General features: G+C 36.3%; 1 protein-coding gene across 1 annotated transcript in view; it reads left to right on the forward strand.

The window, feature by feature from the left end:
- The window catches only part of INO80D (INO80 complex subunit D), a 44380-nt gene that overhangs the window by 4855 nt on the left and 23114 nt on the right, over positions 1-16411 (forward strand). The window contains exons 2-3 of the mRNA XM_015818132.1: positions 10713-10808; positions 11041-11287. Of these exons, the coding sequence (XP_015673618.1) occupies positions 11070-11287 (218 nt within the window). The 5' untranslated portion in view covers positions 10713-10808; positions 11041-11069. The remainder of the gene's footprint in view (positions 1-10712; positions 10809-11040; positions 11288-16411) is intronic.

The following is a 16411-nucleotide window of genomic DNA, read 5'->3' on the forward strand; positions in this document are numbered from 1 at the left end:
GTATAGAGTGGGCTGAAGCAAAAGACCTTCCCTACTACCAGGCTTCAGCACCACAGTTGCAGGACAGGATTGGCATCAGAGCCAAGAATTAATTTGCTCTGCTGCTCAGTCGTGAGAATGGTATGTAATCATGCAGATGTACAAGTGAACTGCATGGAGAGGTATTTAGAGTCAGATGAATTTTTTGGGTTCACAAAACTGAAAATACTCAGAATGTAACCCAGATTTAGCAACTCATGTAATTGCAATTGAGCAGTTCCTTGAAACAAGGCAACCAAGTAACAATGCTAAATATAATCCTAGTAGCATTGTCAGGACTCTGTCCTAGTACAAAACTGTTAAGTAAAGTTCATTAAGTAAAACCTAGGTACCTAATGACAAGAATTTTTTTTCTTAAATTGAGTTTTCTGTAATATTGCTCTGCTAGTCCATCTGATTGCAAGAGAATTAAAATCAGTTATGAACACTTTCATGGTTATTTTATATTTTTGTGAGCTTAGGTGAATATGATTTAATATTCCCATGTAGGTGTTTTTATTTAGCCTGTTACCTTCAATATCTGCCTGTATCAGGAGAAGAATTTTATAAAAAATCCACTCATAATAAGAACTTCATGACTCAGAAATAATAATGCATTTATTTCATGATTGAGACTGGTCCTGTACTTGGCATATGTGGATGAAGGGTGGGGGTATTCTGAATTGTTAGATAATTATTCTCCTAAAGCATAGAAATCCATGCATTAAAATTGCAGTACAAGAATTTTAAGGCTAAGTGCTTTTTTTCATTAATAGGGCTATTTTAGAAGAAGTAATATGTTTCATTGATAAAACATAATTTTGATAACACAGATAAAAATCTAGCATATACTTCATTATGTGGGTGGGGTCTGGTACTATTTTGGTACTAAAACTATCATTTTTAGAAATATGGAATTGTGGCAATCTACGTAGATTCTGTATTTTATTTTTTAATACCTTGTAATGTTCAAATATACAATTACAGATGATAATGAAAAAATAAATCTTGCCTGGACTAAATTAACTTCTTTCTGATATGTGGGAGTTAATATTAAGAGCAAGACAATATGAGTCACTTTCATGCTGATCCTAAATTCATGTGAAAATAATTTGTACAAGTTTCAGTGGAACCTATTCTAGCTGCACATCCAAGGCTGGGAGTGAACCACATTAAACATCCTTCTGAGTAAACTTACATGGTTGTTGTGAATGTGCATATAAAATCAATTTATAACTGATCTAGTGTCTATGCAGAAGAGAGTTTTAATGATGGTATTGTCTTTAGTCTTCAATAGATGTTTTTGAAGCTCTTCTCCTGTGAGCCCAAAAACTAAGGAAAAGCAATTTCCAATTCATATGCATGATCTCTTGTTATAGATCAAGGGTATCAAAGTGCCGGTCCATGAGCCAGTTGCATCATGCAGAGGCCGCACCCACCCAGCTCTGGCAATGCGAAAAGAGTCGTGATATGTCGCGACGTGTCATGTGACGCGGCAAGTTTGACACCCCTGTTATAGATTATACAAAGAAAACTTTTATATGGGAGATTAACATTATAACTGTTATGTAGAAGTACATGGTAATGATACGATAAAATCTTCATTAAATTAATAGTATCATTGATACTATGTGATTTTAATATTAATCTTTGTGATGCGATGTATAATAAGACTTTTAGTACTGTAACTTTATTGATGTAAAATGTCTGGTTGCCATCCTATGCATATTTATTTATTAGACAGGATTATTGATTTAAGTGAAACTTGCTTCTTAATAAATATGGTTAGAATCAAGCTGCCAGAAACATATTGTAGCATTTGTTGTCATATGATAAAATCTAACATTACATAAAGAAAAGCTAGAACATTTACTTACTTCTTGTATTCTCCACATTTCCTAAAAAAAACAACAACCCCAAAACTTTGGAATGTTTCCCAGCTATTCAGAACTGAATTGGGGAATGTAGGTGCATGGTTATGGAGAATTGCCCCTTCCTTTTTTTCTACAGTACTGCCAGAAGCATTGTCTTTCCAGTGGGAAACTGGACTGGATTTTACTATATCTCAATTTGTTAGCTTATAAGCAACCCAATTAATTACATGTGACCAGTCACCCTGACAGTTGTACTAGTGTTGTGTTATATTCAAATAAATGCCCTAGAAAGATTGATATTTGTGAAGATGGCAAGTAGTAGATTTAACCACATCCCAGATTCAGAATCAGGATGGGGTAATTCAAAGCAACGTCCTGAGATCCTATCAAGCTCTCAGCTTAACAAGGCTCTGGTCTTAGTTTTTTCTTCTTCTGGAGTTTTGTGGTGCTTCAGATGCCTGGGCAGCTTCACCAAAATAAATCAAAGCTCAGTGTTTACACTTTCAGGCTACTTATTAAACTTATTTTAGAATATCACTCAAATATTTATGCATGTACCAAATTATGTAAATTCTCCATTTTTTCTTACAACTGTTTGTTTGGAAATTTTATTCCAGTGTGTCCTCCCCCCTTAACAAGGGACAAAAATGTATAACCACTGAAGTTTTCCTCTGCTAAAGAATGAGAGGGTAAACATCTGTTCTCCTGAATCTTCCTCTGGATGTAGGTATTGATCCTTCTCAGCCTATATTTGGAGTTACAGTACTTGGGCTCAGGCTGATTCTGAATTTCTGGGTAGTCTCTGCACACTAAAGCTTGTTTGTTTATGTGCCATTCCATTTCTGAAGATTCTGAGCAGCTTGAAATAGTTAATGCAGAAACAGAAAGTTAAAAATAGCAAAAAAATGTAATATTAATAACAACCACACAAAGAATATTGCAACATTAAAGCAAAAATAATGGCATGCTTCATGGATTTGTACTAGGGGTGGGCAGCCTGCAGACTCAGACCAGAATCAGACCCCAGTTGCTATTTTGTAACCCCCACAAAACCTGAATTTTTCAGAGACACATTTTTTTGCTATTTTTTAAAGCACCACAGCCATACACTTCCTTTAACTTTCCCTAAATCAGGGGTCTTCAAACCTGGCCTTTTTATGACTTGTGGACTTCAACTCCCAGAATTCCTCAGCCAGGCATGCTGGCTGAGGAATTCTGGGAGTTGAAGTCCACAAGTCACAAAAGGGCCAAGTTTGAAGACCCCTGCCCTAAATTCTGAAAAGTTGCTCACCTGTAACAAGTGTTGTATCACAGCTGGTCTTTGGAGGCCTAAAAATAAAGTTTAATGTATTCTTATTTTTTAAAAAAGTGTAAACCACAGTTAAAAAAAGGCTCTGATTTATAGCAAGGATAACCTCTAAAAATAATTCTTTTTCAAAAGGATCTCCAAATCACCTCTTTACTTGTTTGTTTGTATTATAAAGATTCTGTTAGAGTTGTGAGCATTTTAGAAACAGCTGATAGAAGATAATTTTGTAACAGTTTTCAGTATAAAAATTGTAACCTTCCATATGGGTCAGAAAATGAGAGTATACTATGTTTCATATATTGTGTTATATGTATTATTTTGAAATATATGTATTTCAAGAAATAGTAAATGATACATTTTGAAATCAACAGGCTGCTTTCAATAGAATAGGAAGACATTTGTAGTACACTGATCCTTCTGAGAGTATTCTCATTCAGAACAGATTTGAAAAAAGTCTCCTTTTTTCTTTTATGTCCTTTACAATGCAATTCTTAGACAGAACTAGATAGTACTTCTAAATGTACTTGTTGGATAGCCTGTGCCAAATTTGTATTGCTATAGAGGTGATTGTATAAATAGAATAATTATAAATGCAGAATGATAAAACTAAAGAGTCATGAATTCCCATTGTATTACTAATTTTTGATGTGTAATGTCTGTGTAAACAGCAGACATGCTCAACCCATTCCAAATGAAAGAAGTTTGCAATCTTAGGATTTTGTGCAGAAAGGAAGGATTTACATCTCTCAAAATCACACTGTAGCCGTATGAACAATGGGGGAAATATGAGAGGGGTGGGGAAATGTCTTTGTAAGAGTGAGGAAATGAGAGCAGGAGTTTGGAGCCTCTTAACATTTTATCTATTGTTCATATGATTTGTATAGCTGCCATCTCACCAAGGTGCTTTCAGGAAGTATATAGAAATCAAAACCAAAGGAACAATTAACAGGTTAACACCCCCCCCAAAAAAACCATGAATTGGAGACTGAAAATAAAAACTTTGTCCTTTCTGAGATATCTGATATTGGAGATGTTATTAGTAGGGAGAAGATGGGGGATGGATAAGTGTTTTTGAATAGACAGCAATTCTTATTCCGCCCCAAAGAAGACATAGATTGGTATAAGAATGCCCTTGTTTGAAGAAGATTGGTCTAAACCAGGGGTAGGCAACCTTGGCTCTTTTATGACTCGTGGACTTCAACTCCCAGAATTCCTGAGCCATCCACGAGTCATAAAAGAGCCAAGGTTGCCTACCCCTGGTCTAAACTAGTAAAAAAGCTTGTACCTATTGAACAAGTATTATTTTTGCAGTTGTTGTTAGTGGACAGGTGGCTAATTGAAATAATGTGTTTCTTACCAGATGGGCACAATTGTAGGTACCAATGGAAAAGAGTCACTTAGGTGAGATGGGTGACTGTATAAATTGAATAAGTAAATAAATAAATAAACAAATAACACAGTGCTTAGTGTTTACAGGTATTGTTTCTGTGCTTTAATGAAGGAACAGCTGAAGAAAGATTTCACTCATAACTTGTCAATGTAGAAGAAATTTAAATTTAAAAATAAAGTCAAAGTAATAAAAATGGACAGAATTGACACTCGGAGAAATGTACAGTATTTTAAAAGGCAGGAAACTGAGCTCCTTGAAGCAAGAAATTTCTAATTATACTTTGGTATCAGAAAATGAGATTAAATAGAAAAGATGTGATTCTCATCATTTGTTTTTTAGTTTATTCCATGTGTTTGTGTGTGTGTGTGTGTGTGTTTGTGTGTGTATATGCCAAAAATCCCAGAATAAGTTTTTTTTAATTAGTGGAATATTTGTGGTGTTCTTTCTGTTCAATATTAACTTTTTAATTACCTGCTTCTCCTAAGGTAAAAAATTAAAGGATGCTACATTCCTTGGTGTGCAACTGCTTTAGCTTCCCAAATCTTTTTTTTTCCTCTAGAAAAAAGGAGCTTTAACAATTTTAAAAACTGACTGTTGGAATCAAGGTGAATGTGTCCAGCAATTCTTGCTCAGCCCTGATATCCTTGGTTATGGGCTGGCTTCATGCTCTTGCACCAGTTAATGCAGTAGCAAAGTCCAAAAGGCATCTTGGCAGTGCAGTATATTGAGAGAATATATTACCTCTTTGTTTATCAACTCTCCTAAAAACTCCACTCTCTCTGCACGCAGACCTGCTGAAGATGTTGTAAAATGGCAATGCAGGACAACTTTCTGAGAGCATCTGAGTAAAAGGCTGATTTTTGTCACCTAGAGTCTCATCATTAAATAATAAAGGGTGATGTTGGAAAGCATTGTCTTGGAGCCTCATGCTTACACTCCTACTCTTACAACTCATGTCCTCTATAAGGGTCTGCCCAAGCCTCTGCTGCTTGGGGAATTTCTCATATTCTATACTTATACCAGTTTTGCTTTCTTTCTCCATATTAGAACAAACTGGAGGTACCTTTTAACTTATGCAATGTTCTTGGTTCTCCCTGTTGAAGGTTTTATTTGTTTTGCAGTCTCAAGAGGCAACTTGGGCTGGGATCTGCTGTCCCCATAAAAAGATTTTGTTCAACACTCTGCCTCTTCTCTGCCAATCCCAAATAGTTTTCAGAATTTAGAGAAATCTCTCCACCAATAAGAAAGTAAGCCAGGAAGAAAGTGCTAAATAACACTGATGTCTTTATTCCTACCTTCACAATGCTCACTATAAAAAGATTGTTGCTAATTTCCCTAGGGAATTGTAGCAATGTGAAATAAATCTCTCTTCTGTTATCCATGACTTCATCACATCAGAAGAACAGTGTTGTTTCTCTCCTTTCTTTCTTGCATCACTAAGACCAGTATCACCAAGCAGCCGTACTAGCCCAATTGCTCCCTCTTCTGCAAAACAACCCTCAGAGCTATGCGAATGTAATAGTTCCCCCTGAGGATATAATACGGGTGTGGGACTTAACTGGGCGTAAGCCATTACAGCATCAACTCTGACTCAGTCTTTGGGTTCCATATAGGATATAACATGAACTACTAGAGAAACTACGAAGATAAATAAATGTGCATGTTAGTAGACTGAATTGGAATGGAAGTAGGATTGGAAAGGAATAAAAGAAATGAAAGATTTGGAATTTATTTAATTTAAAAATAAGATTGGAGAATTAGCTAAAGAAAATCTTACTAAAAATTATTCCACTATGAGTGAAGAATATACACAAGAAAGATTTAGTGTAAAGTTGGAACAAGGGGCTGAAATAGCTAAAGATAACAACAACAAACACCATGCAACATCCAGATCTGCCTATCCCTATCCCTTGGAAAAGGGATAGGTAGGTAAAAATGTCAAATTTGGTCTGACCATCTGGTTCATTGTGTGATGAACCAATAATAATAATAATAACATCATCATCATCAAGAGGGGAATATTTCAAGGTGATTCACTGTCACCACTGTTATTTGTCATTGCACTGTTTCCTCTGTCAACAATACTGAATAACTCAGGCCATGGCTATCAAACATCAAAAACATCTGCCAGACTATCCCACCTCCTTTACATGGACGATCTGAAGCTGTATGGAAAAACACCATCTGAAATAGAATCGCTGCTCAATACTGTCCATATATATAGCCAAGATATTGCAATGGAGTTTGGCTTGCACAAATGTGCCACACTTACTATGAAACAAGGAAAAACAGTGAAAACTGAAGGAATAAAGATGCCCCACGAAAATAACATTAAAAGTCTGGATGAGGATGATTATTACAAATACTTGGGTATCCTTCGAGCTGACAACATTAAGCACACTGAAGTCAAGAAAAACATTAGAGGTGAATACATCAAGAGAGTGAAAAAGATCTTAAAGTCCAAACTCAATGCAGGAAATACCGATGAAGACAATCAACACCTGGGCAATTCCAGTCATTAGATACACAGCTGGAATATTGGACTGGACTCAAGCAGAACTAAAAGCAATGGATAGGAAGACCAGAAAAATAATGACAATGAATCATGCCCTTCATCCACACAGTGACATTGACAGACTTTATCTACCAAGGCAAATAGGTGGGCGTGGAATGTTGCAAGTACATCAGATGGTTGAAGAAGAAAAAATGGTTTTGGAAGAATATCTGAAGGACAATAATGAAGATGCACCGAAGTTAGTATATCAGGAAGGCTTACTGACTACTGGAGAGACCAAACTGGCCTACAAGAAAGACCAAATGAAGAACAGAATGGAGCCATGGGAAGACAAAGCACTACATGGCCAGTACATTAAAAAAATAGCTGGGAAAGCAGATAATAACAAGACCTGGCAATGGCTAAAAGCAGGAAAGTTAAAGAAAGAGACCGAGGGACTAATTAAACCTTAAGGACAAATGCATACAAAGTCAGAATTGAGAAGACAGCAACTGAAAGTAAGTGCTGCCTGTGCAAAGAAGCTGAAGAAACTGTCGACCTCCTGGTAAACTGCTGCAAGAAGATCACACAGACTGACTACAAGCAGTGGCATGACAAAGTAGCAACAATGGTGCATGGGAAGATCTGCAAGAAATACATTTGCCTGCAAGCAAGAACTGGTGGGATCATAAAATAGAGAAAGTCATAGAAAATGAAAATGTTAAATTGCTCTGGGACTTTAGAATTCAAACAGACAGGCACCTGCCACATAACACCCCAGACTTAACAGTTGTCAATAAGAAAGGCAAAAAAGTTTGGATAGTGGACATGGCAATGCCTGGAAACAGCAGAATAGAAGAAAAAGAACTGGATAAGATAACAATATACAAAGACCTACAAATAGAAATAGAACGACTCTGGCAAAGGCAAGCAAGAGTAGTACCAATAGTAATAGGTACCTTGGGTGAAATCCCAAAACAACTGGAGCACCACTTGAACACCATTGGCATTGACAAATTCACCATTAGTCAATTGCAAAAGGTGGCTTTACTTGGAACAGCTTCCCTCCTGTGATGATATCTGTAATACCATCAAACATACACATCTGCCTATCCCAGGTCCTGGGTAAGGACTCGATAAGGTAGACAAAAATGCCAAACCCAGTCTGAAAATCTGGCTGACTGTGCCAGTTTAATAATAATAATAATAATAATAATAATAATAATAATAATAATAATAATAATAATAATAATAATAATGCTTCTCCATACTCCCAAGATAGTTTCCAACAATTTCATTGGGAATCTGACCCTTAAAAAAATGTAGAAACTAGAGATTTGGTGACAAATTGATCACTTTAATTTGCTCAATTGAGTTCTTCTTCTTTTCCCTATCCTTGCTTTTCTGGAAAATTGGAATTTAGTAATAGAGGTATATAAAGTCTTGTCCCACTTTGAAGAAAATCTTTAAAGAAAGACTCTTGCAGATTTGTTTGAAGTAGCTTTGTCAACTCAGAATTCATTGAAATCCTGTAGATATTTCTATTACAGTTACCGTATTTATTCGAGTATAACGCGCACACGTGTATAACGCGCACCCCTAATTTTCTATTAAAAATCGGTATAAAATTTTGTTTCACTTTTTCTCGGCTCAGACCAAGCATTGTAAGTGACAAACGTTGTTGAACACGTGCGGCCATGATAAAAATCATTTATTGACAACGTAAACTATGAACACAATACCGAAATAAAAGTACCGGTAACAATATTTATTTTAAATGCTTCAAAGTCAGATTCATCATCAGATACACTAAAGAGTTGTTCCCATTCTTCTCGAGTTAATTTATCATCAGTTTCTTCGCTTTCTTCTGAGTCTGAATTCCACAGCAGGTCGTCTTCTGTGCCATCCATTTTATTGCTGATGCCGCCCCCTGTACGCGACGAGGGGACGTTGTTTTTTTCTTCGCCCTCGCGACTGAAGCCCGGAAAAGGCACAGTGCGAACTCACAATTCGTGTCATATGCAGAACGTTTTCTCCTGAGTTGCCATCTAACGGGAAAGGGAAGTGCGTCTCGCCAGTTGGGGCCGCCCCCTGTACGCGACGAGGGGACGTTTTTTTTTCTTCGCCCTCACGTGAACGGCTGAAGCCCGAAAAGGCACAGTGCGAACTCACAATTCGCCTGCGCCCTCAATGTACCGGCCGCCACTGCGTCACCCCAGCCCAGCCCTCGTTTATAACACGCACCCAAACTTTGATTTCTTTTTTTGGTAGAAAATTTTGCGTGTTATACTCGAATAAATACGGTAGTTTTGCAGATACACATTTACAAAGTGTTGGTGGAATAACAGTGAAGGAGCAGCATGATATAATATGATATGCAGTTGTTCCATGCTAATAACTTTCTGATTAGCAGTCAGTATCTCAAAAAGATAGAGGTAGATAATGCTTCTAATGCTGTTTAAATATTTTAAGCAAAGGGTCCTGTTTTTTTAACAATAAAGTTTTCCTTTTGTTTCTCCTAGATTTTTTCCTTGTGTAAGCAAGTTATGCATAGGTAGTTTAATTTGATATTTGAACCAAAAGATATGCTTTATGGTACTCAAACCAGAATAGTATTCTAGGTTTAAACTAGAGTTTGTTGGCTTGTAGATGCCTATTCTTTTAAGCACAATAAATCATAATCTTGAATGTGGGTACAGTATTCATCCTCTCAAATTATCCATGTCTAGTTTGTTTATCTGCTCAGATGAACAAATGAATAATATATACTAACACATGCTTATTGACATTATTGTTTCACAAATCAAAGGTACTGGTTTAAAGTGCTAAGCAAATATGCTTGTTAGCAAACATTTTAAACCTGAACAGCTTTAAAACTTGGAAATAAAAAAAAACTTCCAAATAAAATTGTACAGAACACTTGTTAGTGCAGGCAGCCAAAGAGCAAGTAGCATGAATAATTATTCAAAAACTAGCTGCACATTTTTCTTTTTAAATCAAACTTTTTAGATGTAAAATATATGATTAATGTATACACCTTTGTCCTGTGTTTCAAAATTCACTAGTAAGTGTAGTTGCGTATTTTATACTTGATTTCAAACAGAAACACATATATTGATCCCTAATACAGGAAATGAAAATAATTTAGAACTAAGAAGAGGTGCTTAAAGAAAGAGTTGTCATTGTTCCTTATTCCATTTATTATCCAATGAAAGTAGTAATTATTTAAAGAAACATTCCTGGAAATTGATATACTGTACGCTAATTTGCATATAGTGCAATCTTTAAGTTGCGGATCTGTGATTAAAGGGCTAAAGTTGAAGGAATCTGAAAGTTGTGGTGCAGATGGAACTAAGGACCCAAACACATTTTCCCATAATTAAATGGAGGAATTCAGTGGAACAAGCTATCTTTCATGATATCTGCAATATATTTTTGCATGTAAAGATTTAGATAATTATTCTCTGATTATAGGCCAGGCTAGTTGGGTCTTGGGAATTAGAGTCTAAAACGTTGGGCAAGTATCAAGATATCTACATCTGCGTACAATTTGGTTTTATGCCATAAACAGTCTAGCTTTCTCAAATGTATTCTTTGATCTATTTTTCCTGTGATTTTTTTTCTTAGACAATCTATTTCATCTTGACTCATCATCATTCCAAGATAGTGGCATCTCTGGGGCTCTCTGCTAATGTTAATATGGTACAGAAGATTTAAAATTAGGTAAGTCCTGATGTTCATATAGATCAGGCATGTCAAACTGCCGGCCCACGGGCTGGATGCATCATACTGAAACCACGCCTACCCCATTGCCGGCAATGGGGAAAAAGTCACGATATGTCGTGCAACATCACGTGATGTCGCGAGTTTGACATGCCTGATATAGATTAACTTCAATATGTATCAGCAGCTGCTCCTTTTACATTTTAATTTTTTTGTTGGTGTTTTGTTTCAGCTGATGTTCACAAGAAAAAGAGTCACGTGATGTATGAAGGCAAACATATACACTTTTCTGAGGTTGATAATAAGCCATTGTGCTCCTACAGCCCCAAACTGTGTAAGCAGAGGCGACTAAATGGCTACGCCTTCTGTATCAGGCATGTTCTGGAGGATAAGACCGCCCCTTTCAAGCAATGTGAATATGTGGCGAAGTACAATAGCCAACGCTGCACCAACCCTATCCCTAAATCTGAGGACCGTAGGTAAGTGACAGCAACAAAACTAAAAGTATCAACAAGATAAGTAAAGTAAATAATGGGCGCTATATAAATCCATGAATGATCAGTGATACTAATGAGAAGCCAATTGTGAATTTGATGAATGTATTTATTTACTTAAAGGACATATATGACTGCCTATCTCACAAAGGGACTCTATAGGCAACTTGCAATAATCTATAAAACATAGTGAAAAAAAGCAAAGGTATCCTTCCCCCCAAGGGCTTGACCAAACATCATCCCAGCTGACCCCCCCCCCAACCTTCCTAGTCCAAAGCTTGCTGGATGAGCTGATTATAACAGCTTCCATTTTAGCTGGAGGAGTAGAATAAAGGGAGTTGGGAAAATAGTTGAATATCACAACATTAGACAATGGGTCATCAGAAAAGTCTTCTCACTAAACATACAATCTTTTAAAATATGTATTTTACTGCTTTTTAATTAATAACGAAAACCACAAAACTAATAGTGATAATTTGTCAATGAGAAGGAAAAAACATATAAAAAGTGCTGTAACAAAAATGAAAAATACAAATAATATGTCATAACAGCTGTTAGAATTCTATATATTTGTCTAATGCAGATTTTATTCAGGATATATTTCAGAATAGAGTAGAGTAGAGTAGAATAGCTTCATTGTCACTTTAAACATACACTAATCAACACACATTAAAATGAAATTTCATTGCATTCAGCTTTCGAAAGATAACCACATCCAATATATGCTGCTACATAAACATGACAAAAAATATACACATACCCACATACACATATATGACACAGAGAAACAACATAGTATAGTTCGGCTGTATACATATACAGTACATGGCGAGAAAAAAGAATCCTGTGAATTTACAAGACAGATGGCATAAGAATCCAGTAGTCCTGCTAGAAATACTTCGAACCTCCTCCCAGAGGGGAGCAACAGAAACAGACCGTGAAGTGGGTGTGTGAGGGTCTCTAACAATGCTTTGAGCTCTAAGCACAATCTTCTCAGCTGTCTTTACCACTCACTGTATGGACCTTCTATCTGAGGCTCTGCCAAACCAAACAGTGATGCAGTTTGTTAAAACACTCTTAATTGTGCCTCTGTAAAAAGTGGCCAGGAAGAGAAAGATGTGCTCTCCTCATTCAACACTGATACATTTATACAACTATCTTTTTTAATCTACTATATTTTGTACAAATCAGTCCCATATTTCATTATATTTGTTGATACATAGTATATGTCTAGGCAGCCTGCTAACAGGTGGCAAATACAATCAGGTCTTCAATCAATAAGAGAAATGGGCCATATATTTTTCTTTCCAATGCTGTCTTTGGGCCACATAATAAGGGCCTGAAGAACCCATTTATATTCCCTGATTGTCAAATTCCATGTATTAGGTATGTAGACCAAGAGAATAGTATCCTCTGAGTTTTTTAGCTTTTGTCGCACAATCATATTTATATAATCCAACACTTTCTCCTCAAACTTAGTAAGTATAGGACATTGTAAAAACATATTTTTTTGTATAGATTTTATTAGTTTTTATAGGGTTAGGAATAAGGTGGGGTCGAGGTTGGGGTTGGGATTTGGGTTAGCATTAGGATTAGGGTTGGGATTTTCCAAATAACATTCTCAATATTTAGCAAACAGCATAATGTCTGGGTTCATGTGTTTAACAAACAATAATAGTTAATAGTTAATTATCATAAACAATATGTTAATTAATCACTCAATAGCCTTCTTCTTGCTAATATATATTCAATATTACATATCACATTCCTTTCTCTCTAACTCGTTTTTCTAGCCATTGATAGAAATTATCCCATGTTCGAAAGTACACTGAGTCTTCTTTCTCTTTTATCTTTAAAGTCAATCTATCCATTTCTGCACACTTTAGAATTTTCTTAATTAGTACTTCTTCAGCTGGTAAATTTTAATTTTTCAAATGTTGGGCAAATACAATTCTTGCTGCCATTAGTACGTGCAGTATTAAATATCTGCAATCTTTCTCATAATTTGCTCCTATTATTCCTAACAAAAATAATTCTGGCTTAAAGTCTATTTGTTTTTTAGTCATTTTCTCCAACCATAACCCAAAATCTTTTTGCTTTAGGGCATATCCACCAGATATGATAATAAGTACCTGGTCTTTGTTTGCATTTCCAACAGTTATTTGAAGTATTTTTAAATATTTTTGCTAATCTCACTGGTGTCATATGCCATCTGTAAAACATTTTATATAAGTGTTCTTTATATGCCACTGCTTTAGTTAATGTAATATTTCTTTCCCATAACTTTTGCCAATCTTCTAATTCTATATTATATCCAAAGTTCTTTGTCCATGTTATCATTGTTTCTTTTACTTGTTCTTCCTCCATCTTTAAGTTTAACAGAAATCTAGAGTTTAATCAACTTTTCATCTGTTTTTAGCAGTATCTGATCAATTTCTGTCTGTTCTTTATAAAACCCCATTGTTTTAACATCTTTTTCATATCTCATTTGAATTTGCAAATATGACCACCATGCTAGATCAATACCTTGTTCTTGTAAATCTTGTCTGTCTTTCAATTTTCCTTCATTGTCCAAAATATCTTTATAAGTCATAGTTTATCATAGTTAATTAAATCCTCATAGATTTGTTTGGGATTCATCATTTCTTTAATGTATAGAGCTATTCCTCTTTTCTTTTGAAGTGCTAATGGAAAGTGAAGTTTATTTATAATGTTGTCTTTTAATGTGTGTTTCATGAAGACAAATATCCATTTTTAATTTTTGTAGTCGTGTAAAAATTTTTCTCCTTTTTGAAGGAGAATTTGGTCCATTTATATTCATTGACAAAATCCTACTCTCCTCCATCTTTTTCAGTTATACCTAGGTCTTAATCTTCTAGTCGATCTCATCTGTCTCTGATCTCTTGGTCTTGCTCCTTCTTCTGTATATGTGTTTTTAATTTCTTCCTCCTCTCTTGGTTTGACTGCTCCTTCTACTGCCATTTCTTCCTGTTTCTTTGTTTTTCTCTTTGTACCAGATTCAGAGTCACCTCTTTCCAAAAATGCTCTGTGGTTGTTGAAGAATTCCATTGCTTTAAGTGGCATATCCAGTCTATATCTTTTCGTATCCCAGAAATTAAAATCCTTCTGGAATCAGCCATCTGAAATTCACTCCTTTTTCAATTAATTTCCTAGTTAGAAACTGGTATTCTCTTCGGGATTCTCTTATTCTCCTAGGAATTTGTTTGAGGACTACAATTTCTTTTTCTTTGTATTTCAAAGGTTTGTCTCTTCTCAAAATCTTGTCTCTGGTAGATCTTTTAAGAAATCTAACATGTACTTCCCTGGGGACTTTATTTCTTCTAGCAAAGTTTGAGTTGACTCGATAGATCCGGTCTAATTCTCCTTCCATTTGCTGTTTTCCAATTCTTAATGCGTCTGCCAATAATTCCGTTATCAAGCCTAGGAGATCCTCTTCCTTATCTTCCATTATATTTTGAAATCTTAAAAAATATGAAGCTCTTTCCATCTCGATCCCAGCTATTGAATCTTCTGGTTCAGGGCTTTTCAATCTTTTCACCCATTGTACCACTTTTAGGATATGGCAATATCCGAGTACCACCAGTCGCCTAGCAAGGTGTCAAAAACCTGAAGACCAAAAAAAGAAAAGAAAAGAAAAAAGTGATGAAGTACAGGTAGTCCTTCACTTACAACAGTTCGCTTAGTGACTGTTTGAAGTTACAATGGCACTGAAAAAGTGCCCCCCAAGCCACAGCTGAGCAAGACACCTGCCTGCCCACCTGGCGATGTTCTTCCTCCTGTCCTAGATTTTCATTGTTGTGAGCATTTCTGTTGAGGATTGGCAGCAGGGCTGGGGTGGGGGGTGTTTGGTTTTTATTCCCACCGTCTGCTGGGTGGTTGCAGCAGGTTTTGGTCACTTCACATGACCCTGGGACACTGTGACCGTTATAAATATGAATCAGTTGCCAAGCATCTGAATGTAAATCACAAGACCCTGGAGATGCTGCAACATTCCAGCTGATCAGCACTTCTTCTGGGCTCAGCAGAAGCACCAGGATCAGCGCCAAGCTCCAGCTGGTGCCTGGCGTTGATCCTGATGCTTCCACTGAGCCCTGACAGTCCCGAAGAAGCGCTGATCCTGGCGCTTCCACTGAGCCCTGATAGCCCTTCAGCTCCAGCCATCTCTTGCTCAGGCTTGTGCGGTGCTGCCACCGGTTCAGCTCATTCCCCTCCCCCACTACCACTTTTCTAGGATGGTCGCGTACCACCTGCCAGGTGCCAATGTACCACAGGTGGTACCCGTACCACTGGTTGAAAAGCCCTGCTCTAGGTGCTATATAGGCTTCTTAGGAAATTTAAAATGGTGGGGGGCTGTAACCCAGTATTTTACTTTTGCAGTCTTTTTCATTAATAGGCAAATTCCCTATGACTGTCATTTTATGAGTATAAATACAATGTGCTGTAATATTCTTAAGAGTACTTATATGGCCTCTTGGACCATAACTGCTTCTGTTTTATTTTTCGGAACAATTCATTATTTTCCTATTTTAAAAATTATTTGCTTATCTAGTTGCCTGTTAGTTGTTAGTTCTCCTTTCAAGTGGCTAAATATACTAATAATGAGATATGACTTTAAATAATTCATATTTTCCAAAAATATAAACATTTCTTGAATGCCCTCAAAGGGAAAGTACACCTTAAATTCTAGCTCAATAGTATTTGAAGTACTATATATGCATATACAGTGAACAGTGGAATAATTTAAGGATTAATAGATCAGTAAATTAATGTTGGACAACTTGACTTGTTCCCTGGTACAACACGAGCAACTTACAATGATTTCCTTTTCAAGATACACACAGTCCTCTAATGGTTGACTTGCTTAGTGACTGTTCACCGTTGATATGAACGTGATGACAAAGTAACTTTGTGAGCAGTCCTTGCATTACAACCTTTGCTAGTCTGTAAAGGAAAGTTAAAGTAAGATCATAAGCACAATTACAGTTTCACTTAATGCCTGATTCATTTAACAACTTGCTAATTCCAGACGTGGTCGTGCAACTGCTCTGATCCTTTCTTACCTTTTCTCTTAAATTCTTGTATTTGCTT

Source organism: Protobothrops mucrosquamatus, unplaced genomic scaffold (genome assembly GCF_001527695.2).
Source record: "Protobothrops mucrosquamatus isolate PMUCROS unplaced genomic scaffold, P.Mucros_1.0 scaffold_9, whole genome shotgun sequence".
NCBI classification, from domain to species: domain Eukaryota; kingdom Metazoa; phylum Chordata; class Lepidosauria; order Squamata; family Viperidae; genus Protobothrops; species Protobothrops mucrosquamatus.